Source organism: Apteryx mantelli, chromosome 3 (genome assembly GCF_036417845.1).
Source record: "Apteryx mantelli isolate bAptMan1 chromosome 3, bAptMan1.hap1, whole genome shotgun sequence".
Taxonomy (NCBI): domain Eukaryota; kingdom Metazoa; phylum Chordata; class Aves; order Apterygiformes; family Apterygidae; genus Apteryx; species Apteryx mantelli.
Genome location: NC_089980.1, coordinates 19,493,446 through 19,509,717, shown reverse-complemented (window position 1 = coordinate 19,509,717; position 16,272 = coordinate 19,493,446). Strand labels below are relative to the sequence as shown.

The 16,272-nt window shown below is 36.6% G+C and overlaps 1 protein-coding gene across 3 annotated transcripts in view; it reads right to left on the bottom strand.

Moving 5' to 3' along the window:
- Window positions 1-16,272, bottom strand: part of GPCPD1 (glycerophosphocholine phosphodiesterase 1) — a 51,892-nt gene that overhangs the window by 32,754 nt on the left and 2,866 nt on the right. For all 3 annotated transcript variants that reach the window (XM_067292826.1, XM_067292824.1, XM_067292825.1), the window contains exons 2-4: window positions 9,290-9,375; window positions 2,875-2,959; window positions 1,407-1,488 (exon numbers count right to left, since the gene is read on the bottom strand). In XM_067292826.1, the coding sequence (XP_067148927.1) occupies window positions 1,407-1,488; window positions 2,875-2,959; window positions 9,290-9,338 (216 nt within the window). In that variant the 5' untranslated portion in view covers window positions 9,339-9,375. The remainder of the gene's footprint in view (window positions 1-1,406; window positions 1,489-2,874; window positions 2,960-9,289; window positions 9,376-16,272) is intronic.

Sequence of the window (16,272 nt, the reverse complement as noted above, 5' to 3'; positions counted from 1 at the left end):
TTGCCAATTTGTTCTCACTAAGTGTGCTTTTTCCAGCATGTTACTGCCCACATTTTAAACTTATGGGCATTTGTGAGAAATAGAAGGGCCCCATCAGAGCTGCTAGGCCTTAAAAACTGACCTACTTCTGGCCTCAGCCCGACCTCAAAAGAATCTATTATTGGCCTTCCCTTCTTTTGCTCCAGAATAGTAATTTAAATGTCAGTTTAAGATGAGACTATTTCACGTGCTGTAATAAAAAAACAGGATACAGTCTCTTGTATTTCATTTCAAATTAGTATCTTTCACTGAGAATTTTCATGACACTTCTGTCAAATATATTTTCAGTGAAAGAAAGGCTAGTCCAGCTGATAAGAACTTACACACTCTTGACTGTAATTTAAGATGGTTAAAAGATACAGAGCACATGATTCTGCAACCCTTTTACACATTTAGCTACAGCCTTCATAATCTTGATTTCAATGAAGAATTAAAGCCCAAAGTGAACAGCTACAGGAAATTAATAGAAGTAATAGAGACAGCAAAGATAACTTTAAATGGTTTATTTCTTACAGTTATTACTAGTTATTAAAGAAAAATAGCTAAAGAGTAGCTGCTCATTTTCCCCAAGCAGTCCAACACCTTTATGATGCTGTCCATCTCATCCCTAGTCTGAAGATCTTCCCCCATACGCTAATATGATTTCTACAGATCAATATATTGCCACATACATTCAACTCACATGCAACTTTGATATGAATATCAGTTAAAAAAAAACAACACACATCTGTGTGTGTTTCTTTTTTTTTTTAAATCATGCAAATGCCTACACACAAACCTAGAGAAAATACTGGAATGCGCCAATCTTTGTTTTATCTTTTCACTGGAAGAGGTTAACATGCATTAGCTATGCAGGACAAAAGCTAGTTAATACTTCTGATATCTTACCCAAAACATCTGCAATAATTAAAAAAAACTGTAATAGATTAGGCAGAATTTAAATAAAACTGCTCAAATTAACCACTTTTCTCCTGCTATTACTTGCTTACATGCTAGAAATCCTTGCTCTAGTTAAGTCCGTATTTAATTATAAGTGTAGAAGTTGTTACAGTGCTGCTATAACAAGTGAGAATTTCCCCATATTGTTTAAGCTTTATAATATTGTCAGACATTTCCACTGGAATTTTTTAGAAACAGTAACACTGGTAAAAGACAGAAGATGACTTCACTACATTAATTAGTTAACAGTGGACTGTCATGTATTCTGAAAGTGTAATGTTTGTATTTTGATAAGCATTTTAATGTTTCATATGTTATAATTTAAGATTTCTTTCTAAAAACTGAAGTAAAAAGACTTTTCTGAATCAGACTTAAAGGAATTTTTCACTGAACATGAGCCAACTTAAAATAAAAATGGCCATACATACCTTAGGTTTTAAGAAGTACCCTTTAAAATATCGATACTGAACAGGAACTCCTCTAGGAAGTTTTACAGTAGTTTTCCATACACTGTGGAAAAACAGTTTTAAAAAATTAATCTTAAGTTTTCTGAAGTTTTATCCAAAGTTCTAAAAATGACTTTAGCTTAACAGCTCTGCTATCATCAAGAAAAAGATAACAAATTGGTTTTAATAGGACACAAACACTTTTTTGGAACATGGTTTTCTCATCTAAATACTTTTGTCAGTTACATACACTTCTCAGCCCCCCCCCCCCTTTTTTTTTAAGACAGTACAACAATACAACAAGAAAAGTAACAGGTAAATACACTGGCTTTTTTTTTTTTTTTTTTTTTTTTTTTTTTAAACTTTGATGACAAAATGAGTTTGCACCATGGTACTCTAAAACAGCTTGTGAGGCTCAACACATTTCACAGGTTACTGTTTATTAGGATTTTGTATTGCTTAACTGTTTCATCATTTTCTACAACAATGTTTCAGCCATTCCCTATCAATCCGAAGTAGTAACTGAGCTGTTCAGAAGGATGACACAACTGTAATACTTCAATACAGTATGCGACACTATTAGCTTTTCCATTAACATGAGAAACACTGCAGCTTAACAACTACCTCAGAGATATGCTTGTCCTAAGAGATCTTCTAAAGTAAAGTTCAGTGTATTACTGCAAGAAAGCTTTTTACAAGGTAACTTAGCCAAACATGCATAAAGCACAATAAATACTTAGGACTGAAATTGCACTTTCTAATCTACCGATCTGAAGAGCTATAAAACTGCAAGAATTCTCATCCTTGTTTAACAGATGGGGAAAACAGGATGAAATAGTTAAGGGACTCATCCAAGATTGCAAAGCAAGTCAATGACAGAGTTACAAATACATCCTATGAGCCATATTTCCTGCATCATACACTCAAAGAGTGATTGGCAGAGCATCACTTTAAGAAAATACTGAATTCTTCTGCTGTATTTAAACTTCCTTCACATGCACTCATGTTCATACACACACACAAACCACTTAAGATTTTAATGGAACTCGCATTTTATATCATCTTCTTCCCATTTCTTTAAAGCCACAATAATAACTTACATAGGTTAAAAAGAAAATAAGGACTATAAACATGTCTTGTAACTTACTGTATACTTAAGTTATCCATAACTCTTCTCTCCATAGCAGCTTCTTATTCAAAGTATCTACAAACATACTACTGAAATATGCCACCCACAACTGTAGAAGCATCGTTCGTAACTAGAAAAGCATACCTGAAGTTACACATTTTATTGGACGCCTCCTAAGCTTGCATTCAAAATGTTCAAGGGCAAGACATGAAATTCTACAGAGTTTTACTAACAGTAGGTGTAGTTTAACAGTTACAAACTCAAAGAATAAATCTACTCCAGAACTCTAGCTACTTCAAAGGAAAAAAAAAAAAAACTTACCCATCAACATTTTGGAGGACTACTGCAACCTGAGGATTCCAATTTCCCAAAGCATTGCAGTTCCCGCATATTGCAAAAACCTCTCCTAAAAACAGATCATAATCATTAGCATTCAAGCCTATCTGGAATTAATAAGTACAGTCTAAATAATCAAACCTTTAAGTATTTTAATGGTATACACCAGAGTCACCCACTCAAGCCCACTCTTTTGGGCTCAGAAAGGAAATATTCCCCATCCGGAATTACAATACCGTTCCCTTTTCCATCATAAAGACCTCACTGAGAGAAGGACTAATAACAACCCCTAACTGTTAAAACAGTTGACTTCCAAACCCTCCTGCAGTAATACTGTTCAAAAATCTTTGGAAATGCAGAGGGCAAATTTTCACTGTAAAATGCTTAATGTCAAGCTGAACAGCTTTTTTATATAACATATATATGCACACCAAATACTAACATACATGCTTAAAAACATTAAGTCTTTAAAATCCACTTCAATAATCTAGAAAACATAGATAAAACAGGAGGTTGCCAACATCATCTCCAAGACAACACACACATTTAATTCTATTCCATGAGAAATACAATGAATTTTTCTGCTATGCTTTAGGTTTTTTATCGAATGTAAAAAATGAATGCTGTCATACAAAAAATGTTACACTGTCACACACTGTCTACCATAATGTATACACGCATACAGAAAGAACACACAAGATTGCAAGATGTAGTACAAGAATGCTTGATTCTGGAATATCCAGAAGTTAAAGTCCATGCTGCAATTTATCCTGGTTTTCAATATAAAACCTATATATATGATTGTAAGAACAATAACAATAATAAATAAATGCAACTGGAAAGCACAGATTAGTGTTTTGCTTTTTACAGGGTTTCATCAGTATTTTTTAGACAAAAGGAAAAAATTATGTTACAGAAGAAGGAGGAAATATGAAGATTTTAATGTATACTTATGCGCTATCTGCTTAACCTTTTAGTCTTGCTGTGCAAAACCTAAGAACTATCAGAGCATTGGAACCACTTCTAAATAAAATGTAGTAAAAGTAGTACTGAAATTTACTTCAATCTCTAACATGAAATGTCTAAATGTAAAGTTTCAAACAAATTCGCCTTAAACTAAAGCCAGAAAAGAGGATTTCATGTTCTCAAACTGATAATGCATTAGTAATGGTGCTGGAGCCAAAATAATCTGAAGATACAAAGAAGGTGAGCAATATACAGAGATGCACTACCTTTTACTAAGCCAAATGGTATAGCTGAAACTTCAAGTCTGAAAGAAATAGTCCCAAGGAAGTGCTTATGCTTCTAAAACTGTGTCTGTTTTTTCCAGCTATACAGGTTAATCTAAGAAAGGATAACACCAGGTTTGATTATGAAAGAAAACAGTGCAGACCCAGGGGACACGAAGAATTTACAACTCTCGGGAAGACATTAAGATTATTTGGTCCTAAAAACAGCTTACTAAAATAAGCAGATAACTGAGAACATCTTGCACTACAATCCATTTCTGCAAAATCTTTTGATTCATTTAAAAAAAAAAAAAAAGCTTTTTGGATACTCACTGTAAGCACACAAATGCAGACAAAACTCAGTTGCGTGAATACACTTACTATGCAATTCATTGTATACAATTACCCAGACAGATCAGATGCTTTACCTTTTCCAGTCTGTACGGTAGCACATTTTGGTTTGTTTTTTTTGCAGGGGGAGAGGAAGGAGGATGAATGACCACTTGAATACCACACGATTACAAATTCTGACTAAAGATAAATAAGAGAAGCTAAAATTCTATTAATACTCCTTTAAAATAGCAACTTTTAGTACATCTTAGTGTACTGTAAAAGAATGAGGTCTAGCTTATTCCACAGCAAGTTGAAAGCAAATGCAGGTCTGCCATATACAGCTTCTATCATAGGAGGTAAGGATAAGGCCTCCCCCCTCACCAATTTCTAAAGTGTAATCTAAATTATATTCCTCTTAGTTACATTTAGCTATAATATTTTTCTGTCCTTTTTTAAATCTCAAAATGTGTGAATATTCAGTGCCTCGATGAATGTCTAAGGGAATCATAGCCATTACTAGTAATCCACTTCCTTTTGCTAGGACGAGGCAAAAATGAAGCACTCCACCTCACTAGCACGTAAAAGCTGATGTCAGTGTGCAGGGTTTCATAATCAGCGTTGACTGCAGAAGTGATTTGGCCAGAGGGAGCGAGTCAAAGCCTCATTCCCATGCCGGGGATGCTCTTTTGCCCTGCCAGTTGTAACCACCAGCTTTGTCCTCAATAGGATAGCGATGTGGAAACAGAGAGCGCTTTAGCACTCCAGGAAAGGTTTCTCACCTCACATACCACCAACTACTCACCACAGTGGATTTGACAAAAATCAATACACAGTATTTCCAAATAAATCAGAAATATCGCTGCTCAGAGAATTGCCAATAACTCCGGAAACCTATCTCCCTCCTTTCACAAGACTACATCCCGCCGCTGCTGCATCTCAAACCTCTCCTTCCCTAGTCAAACCCAACAATATCAATGCTGTGATAAGCAGAAACAACCTCCTCTCGTCTCCTTATGCCACCTACATCATACAAGTATTTGCCAAGTAATTCTTCACAACCACTGAAACAGGAACTAGTTTTCCCTGTTTGCTACTCCTCCAAAGTCAACTTTGCTAGTGATGGAGACATCACAACAGTGGAAACAACACTGCAAACGGGTGAGGAAAGCACGGCTTGCAATACTCCCATCGGATAGCTACACTAGACACATGCTTTACAGACTCAGTTGATCTAAGGTCTATTTATTCTTTAATTTTAAAGTTTTCTCCAGAATGTTATAAAGACACTACTCCTCAGCAAAGGCTCTGTGTCCACGTTGCGTGTCAGTTTTCTTCTCCCAAATTCTCAAAGACTTGGGAGAAACACAAAAGAGAGACCTAACACTAGACAGATGTCAAAACTTTTCAAAAAAAATTTTTTTTCATTTTATTTACCTATGATGGGAACTTGCGCAAACAAACATTTGTCTGTAACAGGAATTTTGCCAACCCTGTTTATAATCCCACATTCAGCTGCTTCTGTTTGGTAGCTGCCAATTTTTTCTTTTTGGCAAAGTTCCTTCAAATTTCCTAAAGATGAAGGTCAAAGTAATAAGCACAATTCTCATCAATAAATCTGATTTCTAAGGCACTTGAAACCTTATGCAAGCTTTACCTTTCATGTTATCAACAGGTCAACAGCCAGGGCTGTCTTAAAAAAGTTCCCTTTGGCTTTCAATAAAGTCTGAGATCTGAACTGTAATCACAGTGTTCTACATGATCTGACACCTTTTGTTCCTCATTCAGATTAAAAAATTTATTTTACAAATTTGACACATTACTTGAATAACTATAAAGTTGTATTTTCTGATAGTAAATACTACATCTGGTTTGCTCCAGAAACAAATCTTATAAAGTAATGCCCTCTGTGCATATATGCCACTATTAACTTTTAAATTCATTCGTTGCTGAAGGTCAAGATCTCAGTGCTACCAGTTAACGACAATAGATATGTGGATAAAGAGGGAGGTACGCATGGGGTCTGCTGAACAGAGAAACCTGCAGCAGGTGTTCAGAGCTCATAAGATACCAGAGAATTCACATAAAAAAGGTATATCCTAAACTGGGGAAGGGGGAAATACAAGACAAAATTGACTTGTCTACAAAACTCCCTTCTCACATCACAAGCCAGTAATGTTTTAATTTTGAAGAAAAGCAAGAGAAAAATATCTTCCCTAAGCAACTTTATAAATGACTACTCAAAGAGTATCTGCCATCTACTACATATTTTGCCAATGCAGAAATAAATCATATATGCAAGATGATTTTGCCATTTAATTTCCAGCTTCCGTTTCGTGTTGCCTTACTGTTATCCCTAACCTGGGGTATTGGACTCTACCAACAGAAATTGGACTGTACCAGTTTCTTTCAAAATAAGGAATAAAACATTTTCATGTATAAGAACATGCAGTAATATACTGAACATCTTGTTCGAGTTGCTCTATACAATGATAGGATTAGCTATCTATGCTTGGATTCATCAGATAAAGTTTCTAATTTCAGTTATCAAAACCTCTGATAAGTAGGAGCAATGTAAAAAGGTACAGAAAGACAAATACAAAATCTGTAGTGTCTTTGTGGCAAAAATAAATAAATAAATAAATAAATAAATAAATAAAGGAAGTGTCTACCAAGAATTTTTTCCCCAAATGCCATCTTCTGCCATGCTCAACTTTAAGCAAGCAGCAGTCTTAGAAATAAAGCAAGACTGGCCCTAGACCAAGAAGGTGTCAGACTATTCCAGTTCTCATATACTGAAAGACATAAGAAAAAAATGAAGTACCTTGAAGAGCTCAGAAAAAAAGATTTTTTTTTTAATCCAAAAGCCCACTTCCAAAGATGTCCCAGCTCAAACAGGGACCACTGGATGTTCCAACTCCTAACCACTACAGGATACCTGCATGATTGACACAGTATCTTTTAGATGCTTATAGCAAAATACTTTTGGTTGAAATGCATTTCATTAATTGGATTGAAATCATTAAATACTTGTCTTCAGAATTTTATGTTTCTGCTTGTTTTATAAAAAAACGAAATTTTATGCTGTGCTTTACCCTGTATTAGATAAAAGATGTGGGGAAATACTATTTAAAAAACATCAGAATAGCAGTTGTTCCAAACAGAAGCAACAGAAACTCCTCAGCCAAGCAGTATCTGCTCCCCTCCTGCTTTCCAGCTAGCTAATCCTCACTCATCAGCTGAAGGGGTGAAGGGGAAGCATCTGGACTTCCTCAGAAATCCAGCAACTTTTTGCATGCAAGGGAATCTCTTTGCCATAGTAATTGAGGGCAAATGAATGCACAGTTGAATTAATTCTTGTCTTCAAATCAAGAAGACTTCTATTTAATATCCAAAGTAGGAAGGTGACAAATATTACCACTGGGCATCAGACACCTTACAAACTCTACAGAACATTATGTACTGATAAAGACTTACTGCTGTGGTGGCAGACATTTTAAACGATGTCTCTTACTGTGTCTTACATGTTCTTAAGACTTTTAGTTTCTAGATGACAACATTCAGAATTGGAGAAATATGAAACATCAAGAGGATTTAATGAAAGTAGACAAGTGGGTGATACAAGGGAAGACTTGATGCAAGGTTGATAAATACAAAGTAGCACAACAGATGGAGGAATCTGAACTATTTACACACCTCACTAGATTCTGAAACACCAGCCATGTAGAAAGCTTATTCCTCTCATTGTAACATAAAGCAAAGAACAACAAAATATTAATACATATCTAAAAAATACTCAGTACACAACACTAAGTATTTTAATTCCCCTACTCAAGTCAATGGTGTGTCCTGATTTAGTCTAGTTGTGATCCCCCATTTCCAAAGAGTATCACTGAAACAGGAAGGACTTCAGTAGAAGACTAACATTGGTATATTTCTGCACTGAAAGGGACTGAAAACATTTCTAAACTTGCACAGGTTTTCAGCAAGATGACTAGGTCAGAAGTTAGAGAGATCTACACAGTTAATAGTAAATAAAACACCAAACTTTATCCTTTTCCAAAAGCCAGGGAACTTCACTGAAAACAAAAGTCAAAAGTAAAAGTATCTGTAGTTACTGCTTGTATTAAAGAAGGACTTTAACTTAGCAGAACTTTCTATCACAAATTGCTACTGAGACTTACAGCTTAATAATTATTTTTAATGTCCATTTATGTAGCTGAAAAATTCTGTGACTACATTAGGCAGAAATAAAATATTATGGTCAAAATCTCATGCTTCAGGATGCAGGGCAACCACTATATGATAAAATTAGAAAAGAAATCTAAATTATGAGCAGATAACTCTGTTCTTGTCACTTAAGGGATTACTAACAACACCTTCTGAAGCGCATCAGACAGATTATTGAGTATTCTTTCTGTCCTTAATGCGCAGTAAAGATCACATGTCCTCAGTACAAAGAATTTTCAACAGGGATGCAGAGCGAATTAAAACAAAACAAACACATCAATGCATGCCCGACTATCAGGCATACTCCTCAATAGATAAAGGTTATTAGACACTGAATGATAATTTTAAAAGAATCATAACTATTTCATAACTACAGTCAAAATCTCTAGCATGTTTTGAAATTGTTGTTTGAAAAAACAATAAATTGACCAAAATTCATTCTCAAATCTCAATTTTCAAATTTCTACCTGCAGGTTCTTAATTAATTGCATTTTTCAATGACTTGTCAGTTCAAGTATCAAAATGAATGGTCCTTTGGCCCTGAAGAAAATAGAAAAGGTAGCCTTTAAACATTCTTCTATTCAGTCTTGTTCTAGTTTTACCATACAAACCTGTCACAGATGGTCCTCTTACTTCAAAAGTGACTTGAGAAGGGGTCATACTTGCAGAACTTTCGTCTTAGCAAAGCTGAAGTCTCCTAGAGTGGAGGAAAAAGATATTATATTTCAGAAATAATACACTACATCTGTTGGTGTCCTAAATAAGAGAAACATGAACTTCAACCACTTATAAGGAAGGAAACAACTAGTGCTGTTACTGTTCAAGTGAGCAGTTCAACAGAAAAGCTATTTAAAACCAGCGGCAGCCCCAGAAAACAGCATCCAGCTGCAGAGGACCCTGTTGCAACACTGGCACAAGAAAAGACTACTAAATTAAATAGCACATTCAAGTATCATTATTATGCAGCATTCATCAGTCATAGGCTGAGATTTTTCAAAAACTCTCTGCTTTGACTAACTTTGCTCCCAAAGAAGCCACTGGAAGTTTTATTGTAAGACACAATATAAGATTATAAAACATGATATAAGATTATGAGCTTTGGCAACCAGTAATTTCTGACTCCTTCCCTATGTTATTCTTTAGCCTCATCTTCAAAACAACAGAGGAGAAATTGTACAGGCAAGCAGTACTATCTCAAAGATACACAGAAGAGAGTTCCAGCCTTGAAGGAAAAAGGGCAAGAACCCATGATGGATGACAGCTCTCTGCTGTCACAGGCAGTGAGTTGATCAGATGATTTGCACACCACCTTCAACTCTGCTCTCCTACCCAGGCTTCCAACCTTTCACATGGAGCAGCAGCAACAAGAAGCACCAAGCAGTCAAAACCACCACAGCAGGAAAGGACTGCCTATATCCCCTGTAGTCAGAACAGTCGCTGGTGGACTGTCCCTGCTTCAGTTTTATACCCTCCTGCAAAACACTATAACCTGACTAAAAAGAAACTGGCAGGATCCCACTCTCCACATCTCAGCAGAAACACTATTAATGTAAAATATCCTTTTATATTACTTATGAAAGTAGTAGTAGTAGTCATACCAGAGTTAAAAGAGATCATAGCAGACCTGCTGTTTCCAGACCAACTAGCACCACACAAGTATATTCCTTTGGACTTGGGTGCCAAAAAGTCAATTTATATTAATTATATGCAGAATTACCTTTGCAAAGCTCTTGATCCATTTTTTCATACCAGTGAGTTTTTTAACCAAGAAGGTAGAATGTTTTTATTACTATTATTCGGAACAGAACAAAAATACTGTTTATTTCAGTACAATCTTAGTCATCAATCCTTTGGTGAAAATGTCGGTAATAATGAAAGGAAGAACTGATGGCACTAGGGAGGAATCTGCTCTTCTCTAGCTCTGTCTACTACAAGCCTTTGCCTTCCAAATTGCTACTGCACAGGCTAGTTTAATAAAAATCAAACAGAAGCTCTGAAAACAAAGAAAAGCAAAGGAAAGTCAGATTTCAGATAGGGAAGAATATAGAAAGAAGCTCATAATCCTCATTCATTCTGAGCAATCAGAAAGAAAACTAAGGTCTGAAGTTTGAACAGCTACAATTTTTCCTCTGTATCTTCTACTCTTCTTCCTCCTCTCTGAATCTATCTTTTCGAGCTATTGTTCTTTTTATATTCCTTTTTCTCCTCCCTTATTTTTCTCCCTCCATCTCAAAGTGAAATGACTCCTCAGTGGGAAAAGGGGAGAAACAAAAGGTAGCAATATAGATGTTTCTGGTCAAATATCCCGATTGTGCATGTACTCTTTTACAAGTAACATTGCTGTAAATAGTAAAATCCAAAAATACTGAGGCTGGAAATAAGTATACTTATTAAAAATTTCTAAGGGAAAACATTCCCTTTGTGAAATTTTGTCATGTGTGTGTCATTAGGTGGTCTGTGCGTTAACAGCGACACACTCTAGTATTTATTTTTGGCAGCTATTTATAGACACAGAAGGTTAAAATGCAGCTTGTTTCAGTGCCAAAAATAAAACTCAACTTCTGAAACTAGTCCAGTATGACATGAAAATCTCAGTTAGAAGCAGAGATTCTAAACTAATGTACATTTGTGATGACACAGAATAGTTCAGGGCCTCAGCTGTGTACATTGACAGTCCGTCTTCAGACAGCCTTTAACCTAAAGGGCAGAAGGGCCAAAGGGAGGAAGAAGTAGGCAGGTGACTTGCCAAAGTCAACCAAGCAGGTAAACAACAGCTGAAGTCTAAACCCAGTTCCCCAAACCAAGACCAGGTTCTTGCCATGTAAAAACTGCTTCCAAAGCTGATGCAAAGCAACTCTCAAAATTAAACTTGATGAAAAATAGCATGTCTATCTTACTGTAACTTAATTAACTACCAGTTCATTCCCGAAGAAAATTTGAAACCCTGATAATAAATCTATAAAGCTCATGAAGCCAGTCTTGCAAAAATTCTGTGCACCTACTTGCAAGACATTTGTGGGCTTTTCTAAAAAGACTGGCAAAGGAATATTACATTTTCTATGTAACAGTAGTTAATTGTAAGGATATGTTAACAAACTCACTTTGTAAAGTTCTCAAAATTCTGCTTAAAGGCCCTTTATCTCAAAGACCTACTCCACCTTCCCAGGGGACATGTATCAAGACAAGAAAAACTGTAGTTTAGACCACCAAACTCAGGCATGGTTTTGATAGGAATACTGCAGCTACAGATGTTCTTAAATAAGCCATTATGTCAACAGAAGCATTCACATTTAGGTCCAAAGCACTACCCTTCATTTTAAAGAAACTTCTCTTCTAGTAGAGCACTGTAAATAAACATACAGCACAGAAGAAATAATATACATATACTCAACAATTACATTTCTGTGCAAATTTACTTTCTGTTAATGAATCAAAACTATGTTGTATATTATCATGCATGTGTAAAGCGTTCTGTACTTTCTTGATGATACAAAAATGCTTTAGGAAAAAATGCGGAAGTTTAACTGTCCAGTTACTGATGGGTCCTGGGAAGAGGGGGGTAGTTTAATTCCCAGAGGGAGCTGGCAGGAAACCCTAGACTAAATATGCAAATCCTCTGACCAGTAGGTGTCAGGCAATCTTTCAAAATCTATATTCCTTTAGATCTGCAATACTGCCTTACCAAAGGAGATGACAAAGAACAACAACAAAGTCCTCCACTCCTCACACCTGTAAAGATGGACTGTTTGGGAGAACATAAAGGATCCTCAGCTCAGAGAAGTTATAGCTCTGTATTCAGGGAAACTAGAACAAGTTAGAATAATTATTTTAGAAATATTAAACATTTCCTAATCAGCAAAGATTAACAAATTCAACTGAGCAGATTCACTAACTAGAAGCCCTTATGCTGTTTTAAAACAGCTTTCAGGTTCAAAGTATTAAAACTGAATTCACATCTGCTGCAACTACATGCGTCCAAACACAAGCTTGGGGTGCAAACAACCGTCCCTTTCCTTATGCTCCACTTCCTTCCACTGATCAGCTTTTATGTGATATAACTCATCTCTTATGCAAGCAAGCAAAGAGCACTTAAATTTCAATTGTTTCTCCATGGGAAACAGTTCTTACCCAGGTAGACGTTCACACAGTGGTATCGGCACTTCACTAAAAGAAGTGTTTCTCCACCTAGAGATTCTTGCTTTTACAGCAAAACAGGTCCTTTTCCTCACTATGCCACAGTTCAATCCTCTCTCATATTCTCCTCCCCTTGCAAAGCAACTCCTTACCTTTAACAGCCTCTGGAGGTCTCCCAAGGGAGTGAAGACTGCACAGTAGCAGCACTCTGAATGAGTGTTGGAGGCTGCACTGACCTGCCTTTAAAGGCTTGACTCAGAAAACCCTGCCCATCAACCAGCCTCACTGGACAGAATGGGCTACTGAGCAAGGCTTCCAGAGCAGGGGCAAGATCAACAGCTTAGTGGGTAGGGTCATGTGCAATCTTGGTTCCCTTGCCACAAGGCAAAGATTTCCCTGTGGTTTTAGATGGGAAGAAAAGCAACCAGGAATCTTGCAGTTTCAGAAATCCACTTACTTGCCTTCATACACCCACAAGAAAAGCAACAAACATTTTAAGCATAGTAACCTGCAGGCTGAACAGACAAGAAAAATTGTACTCATTCTAATCTAGCCTGTAAACCTTTCCTTTCCCAATTTGCTCCCCCTCATGGACATCCTAAGGAGTATAAAGGCAGTAGGAGGTAATGTACCTCCCTAAATAATAAAGACCCCAAGCTCTCACCTCCTGATTCCAGAAATACATTTCTAAGATGCGAGCAGACAACTGTGGGCCATTAAAGGCACTTGGAAGAAGAGGGGAAAAAAAGACATTTAGCACTCTCCTTCTGTCATAACACAACCAACTATAAATGTATGACAAAATATCAGCTTTCCTCTACAAATGGGAGAAGAAAAGGTTAGGGATGTCATCATGGATGGGGAAGACCAAGGTAATTTGGGGGTTTAGTGGATATATCTATGTACATTGTTTTTCTTTACTTCCCTAACCTTTTCAATGAACTTGGAGCTACATGCTTTACCAATGCATTTCAAGAAGTATCAGCTGTTTGCAATCTGGTATCTTAGTTAGGTAAATACATACCAAGTAATCTGGGACAATCCCGGAATTTAATATCCTAGCTTTCAGAATATTGAACAAATTTTAGACTCATGAAAATTCACAGCATTCATAAAGCCAAATGCCATGCTCTCACTCAATGCAAGTGAGATTTGTAAGACCAACTCAAATAGGTTTGCAAGGCTCTGATTTCTAATGCTCTAAGGACAATGTTTGTGACAGACCTCAAGTATGATGTGATCACTTTTTCTACTGCAGAGACCTACAAGCCTTAAATATTAGGGGTCTTGAAGTTGCTTTTTGTTGTATTGACTGAGGGCTTTCAGAAACAGGCAGGAATCATTTGAGTCTAGCAGTTAATCTGCTCTCATGCACTTCACACTCCTTACAGAAAACTTACTAGGAAAAGGCAACTATACTAAGATAGATCTGAATGAAAACCTGACATCATCTGTGATTTGACCATAAGGGCTGCAGAATGGCTGGGTATGCTTATCAGTGCAAGGAAAACAAGGTATTCGTATCTACTGGGGAAAGAGAGGGAAGACAAAGAAACAAACCCTCAGGAAATTTTACAGTAACTTCCCAGACTAGGGGAGTGGGAAGGGAAGATTTCAATTGATAGAGATTAGAATTCAGAACAAGAAGAAATTTAGCTTTAAAGGAAAAGTAAAATGTTGTTCTTCCAGTACACAACGGAAATCCATAATTTTGTACACTGTTATATCCGGGATGCATGTAAGAGAGTGTGACCTAAAGCAACTTCATTTAAGTTCCTGGAAGTTAGATGATCCAGATCGTATGAAATTTTGACCCTCTGCACGGACTTTACCCATTGAGAATAACCAGTATCTGGCAACATGCTGATGAGAAAGTGAGAAGAAGCAGACTTACATTGAAATACACTGTGCTGCCTCTCTTAAAACAAACAAACAAACAAAAAACTAGCTGATAAATTATTAGCAGAAATTTCTGATGTAAAGCTATCAACCTAAAACTTCCTTGGATAACATTCTGTTTAAGGATGACTTGACAACATGGAACACATATTTTACAGTGACGACAAAATATAGCTTACCAAAGGATATTTTTAACGGGTCAGAATTTTTTAGAGAAATTCAGGTACCTAAATTTTTCCAGAGGTTCTTAATGGGATTTTCAAAGGTGCTCAGACAAACAACTCAATTAAAATTGGAGAGTTAGATATCTAGGTGCTGTGATCTTTCCATCATGCATTTCTATACCTTCAGACATCTGGTCCTTAATGTAAAAATATATTTCACCACTGTATTACTGAATTTGCTTAGTTGTCTATAGGAAAATAATAGATGATATTTGCACAAACAGACTCTTTCAAACTGTTAGCACACACTTTATCACCAAACAGACCACAGTGCAGATTACTGGTACTGCGAAAAGTAAACATATGCTCAATTATTTCAAAATATCACAACAATTTTCACATATAAAGACCAAAGGGGCAGGAACTAGAAGGCTGCAGTGTTTTTACTTCTATTTTTCTATTTTAAACAAACATTCTCCACCTTAAAAGTACAGGCTCAGGAGACTTAACACAAAGGAGAGGTCCAATCCCAGTCTGAAGCAGGGGAAAAGCGATGCAGTTGCAGCCAACGCATTTGACAGCTGAGAGTGCATGCTGGCGCGAGCGGGGCCGATCAGAGGCACTGCAGCTCCCTGTCACCTCCCTTGGGAAACGTGTACTTGAACATTAACACGCATTGCGGGAGAATGTACTGTACTTACATTTTGCCTTCTTGAAAGCTGTACTATACACAACAATAGAAAATCCATCATGTATAGCATTTGGTACCATTCAGAACAAAGCAAAGACATGAATCTAACCACATGAAACTACTGCTTTAAGACATTTTACTCACAGAATTAGAATCTCAAGCACGAAATATCAAGTTGCGTTACTGCAGACTTCACCTTTAGTATTTAAATGATATCCATTCAAATCTGATTAAATTTATAGTATGCAGAATATATTTTGCTGTTGTTGCTTGCAACAAGGCACCAGAATATAAAGTACATCTAAAGTAGCAGATTAGATACAGAATAAAAATAAGTAACAATGGTTGACAGCACTTGGATTTTAGAACAAGGTCAGAGGATAGGCTGCTTAGGACATTCAATCTAACAACTGGAGGAGAATTTTTAGAAACAGCATTACAGCACTGACTCTTTCTTTTTCACCTGAACAACCAGAAGGTACTCCCCCCTCTTCCCCCTTCTGGACTGCACAAGAAAGCATGGCCACAAATCCTCTCTTATACTGCATTGCAGTATTAACACTGAGCAGAAAACAAACTTGCATACAAGATTTGGATATGCTCCTCTGATCCAAAGGCAGGAATGTTACTAACAGAGATATGCTGACATTTAGGAAGAAGCAACACCTGAGCACTATCTCTGAAACATTTGTACATAGTAATGGTA